This window comes from Phymastichus coffea, unplaced genomic scaffold (genome assembly GCF_024137745.1).
Source record: "Phymastichus coffea isolate CEN01 unplaced genomic scaffold, Cenicafe_Pcof_1.1 PCOF00012, whole genome shotgun sequence".
Classification (NCBI taxonomy): Eukaryota; Metazoa; Arthropoda; class Insecta; order Hymenoptera; family Eulophidae; genus Phymastichus; species Phymastichus coffea.
This window is the reverse complement of record NW_026706823.1, coordinates 791,163-803,660: the sequence shown is the minus strand read 5'-3', so window position 1 is coordinate 803,660 and position 12,498 is coordinate 791,163. Positions and strand designations below refer to the sequence as shown.

Here is a 12,498-nt window from a genome sequence, read left to right as displayed (position 1 = left end):
ACTTCTCCGCCCAATTTAATTTTCAGAATTGATATTAAACTTGGTTCATGTAACTCAGAAACAATTGTTTTTACGTGTTTCAATTTTTGAATATATTCATTAGTTGTCATATTTCTTCCATCGAACTTTGGAACTAAATCTGCAACGTATTTAAGCGGTAAACGTAACGGTTGCGTCATTTTGTTGCTTGTTTCTACACCGTCGTTATTGACTTGTTCAAATTTATTTGTTTGAATGATTGGATTATAGAGAATTACTTGTCTGTCCGTTCCGTTCGTATTTATTGTACGTTTCGCGTCTTTGCAAATACTCTCTTCGTTACAAATACCGCCAATATCAGTGTATTCGTTATTATTAAATGAAAATTCGTAATTCTGATCAAAAGTAAAGTCCAAATCTAATAATGAGTTTGAGTGTTCAAAATTTTGTGTTAATCGTTTAAGTGGATTTTCTACAGAGTTGTTTACGTCCAACGTATTAAATACTTGAACTTCTTGTACCGTGTTTTCGTTAGGTGTTACTATATTATTTAATGTTTTTTTCGTATTTTCCCTACAAATTTCTTTAGGAGGGGAGTGTACCAATTTCCTTGATCGTTTGAAAGGATCTATAACGGATGTGCTCGATTGCACTATATTACTTTCCAACTCTGGTTTATTTTTTACCTGAAGCCGCGTGAGTCGTTTTACTTCAATAGGGCTAGAGAGGTTTTTATTACTCATTAAAATGTGATTTCATCTAGGATGTTATTTTATATAAAACAAACACCCATTTAGTACCGGAACCAATTGTTATGTCGCGACTACGTAGCCGTGACGTGTAGTTTTAGAATAAGTATGATCATTTATTTATTAGAAATTATTATAGTGACAGGAACTTACCTGGGTTATTATTTCGAGTTAAATTGGCTACATAGTTCTATCACGATGAAGTATATGTGAGGTCGGTCGGAAATGATGCACTAACACTCGATTCAAGTAATCATTTATTTATTCAAAGACAGAAATGATTTCTCAAAAAAATAACAATAGGTAAATTGTACGTTATTCGGCCGTCGCGATTCGCGAATCAGCTCGTAAGAACTTTAACAAATTTTAATGCTATTGAGTAGTCGCGCGTCGCGAATCAGCTGCCGAAAAGTCGAGTCTCTGTTTTTATATTGACTCTTCGACCCGTATTAATGTGTTGAGTAATCAAAAAATCAAAATGTCGGGCGCCCCAAATTTTCAGACTACTTATCTTTTAATTTCGCTCAGTTTGTATTTCGTAAAAATGCCGTTCGTCGTTTATACATTATTTCGTTTTCAATCGCTTGCTGATGAAATCAAAATGAAGAAATATTTACGTCTCAGGACGTAACAGTTGTATCAACAATAAATTAATAATTAAACGAAAATTCTATAAGTTTTATTAATTAATATTCAAATTAAATTAAACTGTGAGGTTGAAAGGTTCCCGAAATCTAATGAAACTACTATAGCGCTTGCTTAGAGAAAGAGAGAGAGAGAGAGAGCAGCATATAGCTTGATAAGCTATATGCTACCTTCTCTCCAAGAGCCCACATGCCCTACTATCGAAGAAGAGCGAGAGAGAGAGAGAGAGAGAGAGAGAGAGAGAGATAGAGCAGCATCCTCACTATACAGCTTATGCGTCAAGCAAGCTAGAGACTTACCCCCTCTCCAAGGGCTATACGGCGCACGCTCGTAACAAGCAGCAAGCCTAATCCCCTAAACGAAATCGAATTAAGACTTAAGCTTTTATAGATCTATTAACTATTAGAAAACGATATGATGTAAATGGCGAATAAAATTAACAAAGTTTAATCAATAAAAAACTACAGCCTTTTATGGATCGAAAGACTAACGCACGCGATATAGTATTTACAATTATTGTTAATAATTCGATGAGAAGAGAGAGAGAGAGAGAGAGAGAGAGAGAGAGAGAGAGAGAGAGAGAGAGAGAGAGAGAGAGAGAGAGAGAGAGAGAGAGAGAGAGAGAGAGAGAGAGAGAGAGAGAGAGAATTTGAAAATTGCCACGAAATCTAATGCACGGCTTACGGTGATCAGCCGTAATTGTTGAAGAATCAACGGTGCTCCTCAAATTGATCAGCTGCGCTTCCTTGCTCTCCAATCTACTGCTGCTTTTGATGCTGCTACTGTGATGCTGCGGCTTTGATGCTGCTTTGGTGCTGCTATCACTTGCGCATGCCAAAAATCCAGGAAACTTTTGATTTAGAAAATAACGGCGAAACACAGTGCAAAACTAAATTACGGCGATACTTCCTCAAAAGCAGCTGAGGCTTAACTGAATATTCAAACCCTCGAGCACCCCCTCTCTCTCTTAGTCGTTCGAACTAACATCGCGAGTAAATAAATTGCGAACGGATCGATTAATCGAATCGACTACCGTTGCATTACGTATGTTGAAAGGTAATTGTATTGTTATAAAAACAATTATTGACAGTATATAAGAATCATGCAAGCAGGCACCGAACTAAAACAACGTAGTTAGAATTAGAGTTTGTATCTGAAGGTGGTTAGTTGTATGTCGAGATCTGATATGCGTATAATACTGGCTATGACCTTTCATCGAGCAAAGTCAATTGTATAAATCGACTATAACAATTTATAGTTTATTTATTTACAACTTGTATGTTACATTTGGTTTTCGTTTCTTATATTACAATTGTGTCTCGTGTCCACTTTGTGTAATTGATAATGTATGTGTTTTATGTGTGTATATGTGTGTGTGTATGTCTGTGTGTTTTGTGTATATGTGTACGTATGTAGGTGTGCCTGCAGCTCTTGCGTCCCTGTCTTCTGCTTCTGTCTGTTCAGCTTTTCTTCCCATTATCTGTTGATTAATCTTCTCTTCTTCTCTCTCTCCGAGATCTGCCTTTTCCGCTCTTGTTTTTCTCCTTCTTGCTTATTTTTTTCCGACTTCTTCCTTTGTTACTTTCTTTTATCTTTTCACCTTTGCCTTTACTTTGCTTTTGCTCTCTTTCTTGCTAATCATTTCATCTGTCTTTCTCCTTGTTAGGGCTTTGACACCTTTTTCTCATTTCCTATTGCTCCCTCTGCCTTTCCTTTCCTCAACCTCACTTATTTTCTTTAGTATCTTATAATTTGTCTTCTTGTTTTCCTTTTTCTTTCTCTTCTTCGATTCTTCTTCCTTTCCATTTTTGCTCCTGCATTCAATACCTGCTTCCTCTTGCTTGTGTAGTTGCTAGTACTTGTGTTTTGTGTGTGTGTATGTGTGTGTGTATGTGTATGTTTGCGCGTGTGTGTGTGTGTGTGTATTTGTGTTTGTGTGTATGTTTGCGTACGAGGGTGGTCCGATAAACTTAGCCTCACCGCCCGATGGCGCCACTCTCGCAAAAGAAATTTTCTATCACGTAGTACAACCTTCTCGATGGTTACTGTCAAGATTTCAGCCGGATCGGAGTTGTAGTTTATTTTTGAGAGCGTGTGAAAGCAAGTGTGTCCGTTGGTTTTTGAAAAATGAAAAAAGAGAAGTATCGGTCGGTGATTCGATTCCTGTTTTTGGAAGGGAAATCGCGCAGCGAAATCAAAAAGCGCTTGGATGCTGTGTGCGGTGACTCTTCTCCTTCGATGGCGACTGTCAAAAATTGGTCAAAAATTCCGCATATATTTTATATCCCGAGTCCATTAGCGGTATTCCTCTATAATTTTCTACTTATGTATTCCCTTTCTTATGTATAGGTACTATTATTCCCTTTCTCCATTCTTCCGGATATCCTTCTCCGTTCCATATTCCGTTTAGGCATTTTGTCATATCTTTTAAGGCCTTTCGTGCCTTCCACCCTTCACGCCTTTTTCTTTTTTATTTTTCTTATTACCTTTTTCATTTTCTTACTTTGATCTCTTCACCTTCCTCTCCTTCGCTGTCTTCGGTTTCTTCCCCTTTTCTTTCTCTCCCAGTTGTCCCTTGAAGTGCTTTAACTACTCTTCTTTCCCTATATTTTCATCTATTCCATTCTTTTCTTCCTATTGCAATTCACTTTATCCCAGAATTTTTTTCTCGTCTTATCTTTTCTTATTTCTTCTGCCACTCTTTTCCCGTCAGCTTCTTTCACTTTTCTTATTTCCTCTCTGTATTCTCTCTTTGCTTCTAGGTATTTGCCTCTGTCTCCTTCCCCTTATCTTACCTTATTTAACTCTGCCATCACCCTAGCCCTTTTTATCCTACATTCTTCTCTCCACCAGCTTTTTATCGATCCTTTTTTTTCCCTTATCTTCTTTTTTACGACTGCGTTCCTCACTCTAATTTTTATCTCTTTCCATTTTTCTGTTCCCTCTATTGCGCCTATCCATCTTTGATACTCTCTTATACCTTCTTCGCTCCAGTCGTCTATCATTCTTTCTTCCTCTTCCTTTCTTTCTTCTGTTATTTTGTCTCCCAATTCCACTTCTACAGGTAAGTGGTCCATCTTTACCCTCTCTTCTATTTGAACCCTTTTTATTGCCTCATCACCTTCCTCGTTACCTACTACATAGTCTATCGTTGACATTCCTCTCGCTCCTATATATGTTATTTTTCCCTCTTCATCTCCTTCTTTTCTCCCATTCATTATCACCAAGCCCATTTCCCCTAGCCATTTTATCATTTCTTCTCCCTCTGCGTTTAACACTTAATCTTTGGCCTTTATTTCTTCTAGGATTTCTTCTGTCTCCCATTCTCTCCCTTCCTTTCCTGTTCTTGCGTTAAGGTCTCCTCCTATAATTATTGTTTTTCCTCTCTTCTCCTCTATCTCTTCGCTTAGGTATTCATAGATTTCCTTTTTTCATGTTGCATATACACCGTTGCTATCAAGTATTTCCTCCCTCCGATCTTTATTGCTCCTGCTATTACCTCACTTGTCCTTTCTTTTTTCCATTCAAACTTACTCATCCTTTTTCTCTCTCTCTTACCGCCATTATTCCTCCCCCTATTTCTCTTCCTCTTCTTCCTTCTTTTCTTGAGTCTCTCCACTCTATTTTATACCCTTTCAGTTGCTTCTCCACCCCAGCTTTTGCCACTTGTCTCTTCACCCAGGTTTCGGTTAGTTCTATTATATCAAATTCTCTAACATATTCTCAGTCGTTTTCCTCCAAGCTCCTAATCCACGCCACGTTCGAGAATAGTATCTTTACTGCCCCTCTCTTCCCTCTCTCTCTTCCCTCCACTCTCTCTTTTTTCCCTATTGTTTTCGAAACCCTTCCGCCTTTTTTCCTACCATCTTTCTTTCTTTCTCGCTCCACCACCATTCTTCTTCTTCTGACTTCAACCCGTTATGGCACATCTTTACATCTTTACCTTTACCTTTTATTTCTCTCGCTTTCCTTCATACTTCCTCTCTTATCTTACTCTGCTTCCACGTCCAGTCCTGATCTATAAAGATCTTTTTCTGTCTCAGCATCTTTTTCCTCTTCATAATTCCTTCTTTTTGTTCCCATGAATCGCATCTAATTTGTCACATCGTTTTTCCTCTTTCTCTGCGATTATCCCTCCCTCCCCCATTCTTTTCATCATTTCTTTAAATATTTCTGTCCATTCTCTCCTTTCTTCCTCCCATACCTCTCTTAAATCCCTTATATCTGCCCGTATCTTTTCCATTATATCCTCTGCACCAGTACTTTTTCCCACTTCTCTTATCGTGTTGTCCAATCCTTCTCCCTCCTCCCCTTCTATCTCGCTCCCTTCACCTTCACTCTTGCATCTTTTTGCCTCTCTCATTTCTCCTCTAATATTCTCCCTCAGCTCCTCTCCTCTCTCTCTCCCCCTCACCAACTTTACTCTTTTCTTCTTTTCCTCCTTGTACCTTTTTTATCCATTCTTCCACCTTTATCTCTTAATTTTTCTGTTGTCACAAATCTTTCCATCACTATCCCGTACGCCATAATTCGTCTCTCTACTTCTACTCGTGATCTCACCTTTATTCCCTGTCTTACCTTTTCTGTCTCCGCCTTTACTTCTTACCGCCCCTCCTCTCTGCTTGCCTTTTCCGTTTTTTGATTTTCTCTTTTAACCTCAACTTTTCTTTTTTTCTTTATTCCTCTCTCTGCTCTTTCCTGCTCTTCTCCAGGCCTCTCTCTTTCTCTCTCTCTCTCTCTCTCTCTCTCTCTACTCCACTTCTCTTCCTCGTCCACGCTCTTTTCACATCTATCTCTCTCCTCAAACACTTTTCCTCTCAATCTTTCTTACCAAAACTCGCACTCACAGTCAAGACACGTCTACTCTCTTCCACGCGTCGAAACCCACTCTATAAAAATTAATATACTATATATATTTTGTAATAGCGTCGGCCGTCTTTGGTCGGCAATTCTTTCCCGCTATCACCTAATTATTTAAGGAGGAGGTAAGGCAGGCGGTATATCGCTCTCAGCAAGGCAGAAGAGGAAAGGCGATCGCAATAACTACTCTCACCTTTTACCAACGAATTATATTTATTATAAAATCGCTACCTCGAGCGATGACGAACAGAAAAGTTTATCAAATCTTAACCTAATACACAATAACTTCTTATCAACTAAATGAGATAGCCGGCACGTGAGCGCCTTGCCATCTCATACCGATTTTGTACACAATTTTAAAAGGAAACTTTATCACTAATTCAGCTATACCGGCCCGCGAGAGCCTGGCACAGCGCACAAGTCGCGAATAGCCAAAAGGGTTAAACCGATTAATAAAGAGAAACGAGAGGAGAGAGGATGACCTGTGTGATTGGCGAAGTCCGCTGGGCTGGCATGTTGATCTTCTTTTCTGCCGGCTGGTGACTGCCTCAGATATGGCGTGACTGATGGACAAAGGCCGCTCTCAAAAATACTGCGGCGGTGCGTCAAGCTGGTATCCTCTCGCTCGCAAGGTTATTTCCTTAATGCTTAATGAGAGACGATGCAATAATGCGTGAGAGACTGCTTCTCACGCCCTCTCCACCACTCACTTACCTAATCGGCGGCACGCAGCACCGCCAAGCGTGGCCAGTGTCTTGGGCCTTCTTTATTTTAACTTTATTTTCGTATTCTTGGACACAAAATGAAACTTTTTTCTCTTTGGCATTTTTTTCCAAAACGGACGCAAGTCGAAGTAATTGAGGATTGGAAAAAGAAGGTTGCTTTTTACAAAAAACGCCGTAACTCGGTTAAAAAACATTGGATAGAACCCCGCGGAAGCTCATTATAAAGGGAATGACATTACCCTCCGAACCCCTTAGGTCGACTTGCCCTCCACCGCCTGGTTCTAAATTGGCATTGATTTAAGTCGAGGTTAAAAAAATTGAAATTTTTTTAATTAGTTTTTTACTGTAAAAAACACATATTTTCATTTTTAAGTCTCTGCACGTCTTAAATGGAAGCTTTTGCAATTATCTTTAAAATGCCCTGCGGTTTTTTGTGATACGATAATTTCCGACCGAGATACAAAACTTTTAAGTTTGCCTAATTTTGAGGTAAGCATGGTAAAAGTGATTGACGGGCAGTGTATCTTCTTCTCAATCTTTTTAATTAATAATCTTTTTAATTAAATTAACTATTTTTAAATGGATAAATATCAAATTTGCGTTATTTGAAAACTACAACGAACATTAAATGTTAGTTTTCTCTAAATATTATAGTCTTGCGAATTCATACGTATCATACTTATCATTTTTATAAATAACTTATTTATATATTATTATTTATACATAGGAACACGATGAAAAATCTAAACTATCCAACACATTAATACAGATCTATCAAACCTTAAGACTATAATACTTCAAAAATCTAAATCTATTCAAGAATTTTCACAAACATCTAAATTCAGTTTTTTAATAGCTGTATCAACGAAACTATGGTTTTTTATTTTATAAAACGTTTGAGATGAGTAATGTAAGAAATCCGAATTTTTTTTTCTTATTTATATAGAAACTGCAACGGTAGTCGATTTAATTAATCGAACCGTTCGCGATTCTGCTTCTCGCGCGTTAGTTCTAACAATTAAGAGAGAGAGGGGGCGCGCGATATTTTGAATAAGCAGTTACGCCTCAGCTGCTCACACGAGTTTACCACCAATTTGTGTCGTACTTAGTTTCGCCAAAATTTAGTTTCCTTGGGACAATTACGTGCGTGTGTGGAACGACAGTATTGCAGCAGCAAGCAGCGGTGCAGAAGCAGCAGATTGCAGCAGATAAAGGCAGATCGAGGCAGCGCAGCTGATTAATTGAGGGGCAGCAGCAGTTGATATTTCGCATCAACAATTACGGCTGATCACCGTAATTGCACCGCATGGTAGGTGCACCTTCCGTCATTATATGCGATACAAAATACATTCGGTATTTTGTCTAATCGTGTTAGCGTTATTTTTTGTATTTGCGTCGAGCGTTAGTTCGCGGTAGAATTCGAATCTTCCCTCTCTCTCCTTCTCACCGAACATAGTTAATTGTAAAATCCTATTCGCGTGCATTAGTCTTTCGGCCCTACAAAGACTGTAGTGATTTTTATTAATTAAAGTCTGTTAAATTTATTCGCCGTTTTCGTCATTTAATTTTCCTAGTAGCTTAAGTAATTGGAAAAGGCTTAGGTTTTAATCTGATTACCTCTAGGGGATTAAAAATATTAGGAGTAAAGTCGCTCACACTTAAAACTCATCGAGTGTCACAAGACACGTGACTTAAGGTGAGTTCAACTCCGTTTGATACAAGACAACAAGGATAAATCGTCTGACGTTAAGGCGAATACACGTACTATCATACGTGTTTAACGGAGCAGCGGTTTGCTCTGCATCGTGGGAGTTTGTTCTTAAATAAATTTTCCATTTTTCAGATAACGTCCCCCGTTACAAAACCTGAAATGACTAATTATATTAGTAAACTTTATGAACTTCATTAGTAAACTTTAAATAAAAAACATGATGATGAAACTTGAAAATGTTATAAGGAATAAAAACCTAAAATTATATAAATAAAGTCAAATACTCGAATTTCAAGTGAATCTTTTACATTTTAGGAATTTTCTTGCTTTCGACATCTCTGCGACTGACATTCTTGGAATATTATTATCGTGAATAATCCCATTTATGTCTTTACAAGCAATAGTGGTCAGCTGATCTAGAAAAAATATTAGATTTATTTCATTGAAAGAAAACTTATTTTAGTAGTTGGGAAATATCAACACGGCTACATAATTTGAACGTTACATACCACAGTCAACCAGTTAACCAATCACTTTGACAAAAGTTCCAAATTCAATATTTGTAGAAACGTAATTAGTAATCTCAACATTAATTTTAATAGATCCATTTATTATGGCTGTGCTGACGTAGCTCATATTGCCATAACGACTTTCAACCATTCTCAATGTTTGCTTCAAATATCCAAAGATTGCTAGTATAATATTAACAAAGTTTATTCAGTTATTTTTTGATATGAAAAATGTTTTCAAATTACATGTTGTAGTTTTTTAATTAAATAATATGATAAAATAAGTTTTTTTAATGAATTGATATGACAATAAAATTCATAAAATATATATGTTATAATGTCCGATACTCACATACTAAACTACTCGCATGATCAGCAGTAGAATCGAAGTCTACTTCAAATATTTAATTTCTAATAACATCGGTTACTGTATCGTAGAAGCCCAAGTATTCCACATTCGTGCTTTTAACAATTACGATTTCATAAGGTGCGAAGCCCTCATTGTCCTTGGTGAACGAAGATTTTACTGTCTTTGTCAACCCTGCAGTGATGTTCAATATTTTTACAAAATAATAATAATGTATGATTTTACCATACAACCTTCATTTATAACTAAAATGATACATTTTGTAAATTTTATACTTAGTCTATTCACTTTTAATTCTGCTTCGTAATTTTATCCTTGTCTATAAGTTCCATAAAAGCTTCGTCCTCAGAGAAAATAATAACATTCTGATTTTTGAGAGGATTATTCTCGGCATTCATTTTGTAGACCGAAAAAATAATCTAAAATATGAACAAAAAATGAACTTACATGTCTGTGACGGTTGAATAATAATGCCAGCGAATTGCGAATACATGGTAAACATAACCTCCGTTTTTTATTTTTATAATTTAAGAAATCAATCAAAGTTTACTAAAGGATAATAAAATATATAATCAAAAATAATATAGACGTATGAAAATACGAACAAAAAATCAATTTGCATGTCTGTAACGATTAAACAATAATGTCAGCGAATTGAAAACACGTGGTAAACAAAACCTCCATTATTATAATTTAAGAAAAAAATCTAAGTTTATTAAAGGATAATAAAATATGTAATCAATAAAAATATAGACGTATTAATAAATAAAATACTTACCTCTCCAAAATATTCAATGGATTTCTTAGTACGATGTTACTGAATTTTTGTCACAACAAATTTGCACGTCAATTAAAATCTCCTATAGATTTAGATGCATGAAGTCTGTCATATCAATTAATTGTTTTTTACACTTACACAAAAGTAAGTAGCCATCATATACTACGTCACCACCATTCAGATCACAAATAAATTAGCTTCACTCAAATTAGTAGCACTTTTTTAAAGGAGGATTCAATGATATCTCCGCGACGAAAAAAGCTTTTCTCAAATCGGAAAGAACCACTGAAGGATAAGAGTGATAATTCTATGAAGTTTGACGGTTCAACATTTAAAAATAAAAGAAAAATTGAATTTTTAGTCATAATCTACTTTGTCGTCATTTTTAGGATTTCTATAAACATAAAAATATTTTATACTATGATGTTTTCGTATATTTTAATTTCTTCACGGTTTCAATTTTTTAGGATGAAGGTAACAATCACCACAACAAAAAATCAAATTTTTATCTTGGATGTTAGCGAAGATCTAGAGTTGGAAAATTTCATAGCTTTTTGTGCAATTGAAACTGGTATACCTTTTCATGAAATTTCTGTATTATTCAATGGTCATCAGCTGTTCGACTATAAAACGTCACTTCGAGATTACGGCATTTCTGATGGAGACGCTATCATTTTGCGGTGTATTTCACCGGAGAATAAAGAAGGTATAATCCTTTACATATTATAAAATCTATTTAATTTTTATATTGATTTTGTAAATATTCCTGATTTTTCTGTAAGTTCTACTAGTATCTAGGACATTGTTATCCAAACAGTAATCTCATGTACGCATGATAAGCAGTTCTCACAAACCTACTCGGACAGCAGTGAATTAAAAAATTGTACTTCTTTCTTGTCTTTTTGCCCGTGAACTACAGCTTTAATTGTTGAAAACAGACGATTTTATTACTAACGCACGAATACGCGTGTTAGAGCTAAATTAAGTGAATTCTTCATAGAGAGAATTCGATACGATTAATCCATAAATAATTAAATTTATTAAGCCGTTTTGTACCAAACTGGCATAAAATTTACATTTTTTTAGACTTTAAAATAATATTGAAACACTCCTTCGATTTTAACGAAATATGGTATTCCTAGGTTTTCGGGTATGCTTCTTCAGAATCTGACATCAGTTTTTACATAAGAAGTCGCTATTTTGAAGTACTGTCTAATTTTCACAAAAAAAATGCAAAATGGCTAATTTTTTTTAACTTTGAGAAGCTGTAACTCTCGAAAAAAAATTTTCCTAATTTGCAAAGTAGTTTTTACGATGGTATACAGGTCTGTACTAGAAAAAGCCACCGTTTATTTTCACAAATACAAAATGGCGGATCCAAGATGGCGCTATTTTCTCAAAATATGCCTTTTTTTGCTTAAAAGAGAATTTATATTTAAATAAAACTCTTCTAGGACTCCAAAAGCATGTACTTCATTACACGTTAGTATATATTCAAATAACGCGTTGCTTTTTTACCCTAAATTTCTAATGAGGGACTGAAAATGGCACCGTTTCCGGGAAACATTCCATTTTTTCACTACTTTTGTCAAGTTTGCAGTCCTTTCTAAATCATGCATTGTGATACACATAATTGACTATAATTTTCACAGTTGACAATTTCAGTTTCACTGAAAGAAAATTTATTTTAACAATGTTTAGAGAGCGTTTTGAAATTTATTCCTGAAGAGGCCATGAACAAAATGGCGAAACGTTGAAGAATTAGTTTGGAAATTTTGTAGTTGTGATTTATTTCTAATAGTGACTAATGACTTTGAAGATTCGATGAAGAAAATACAGTATCTTAACTTAAAAATTTCTCATTTATTATTGAAAAACAAGTTTTAGATCTAATTTCGTCGTTTATTCCAAATTTTGAGAAGTTTTAATTATTAGGGAGGTTTATAATTGAGTCCCGTGAGTTTATAACTCACTTAATTGTTGTATTAAAAGATAATTTTTTCTATTTCGTAGAACACGAATAAACATGAATATCTCATTCACGTTCATCAAAAATATATGATTGATAACTCTACATATTTGTCTGATAGCCGAGCTTCATATCTAACTCCAAGTATAAATTTATTGTAAATCTAATCAATTCCCATCTCATGTATACTACCCCTTTGCCGCATA

The 12,498-nt window shown here is 35.6% G+C and overlaps 1 protein-coding gene across 3 annotated transcripts in view; it reads left to right on the top strand.

Moving 5' to 3' along the window:
* Positions 1 to 12,498, top strand: part of LOC131672505 (protein DDI1 homolog 2) — a 659,212-nt gene that overhangs the window by 93,212 nt on the left and 553,502 nt on the right. For all 3 annotated transcript variants that reach the window (XM_058949779.1, XM_058949788.1, XM_058949771.1), the window contains exon 2: positions 10,791 to 11,029. In XM_058949779.1, coding sequence (XP_058805762.1) covers positions 10,792 to 11,029 — 238 coding nt within the window. In that variant the 5' untranslated portion in view covers position 10,791. The remainder of the gene's footprint in view (positions 1 to 10,790; positions 11,030 to 12,498) is intronic.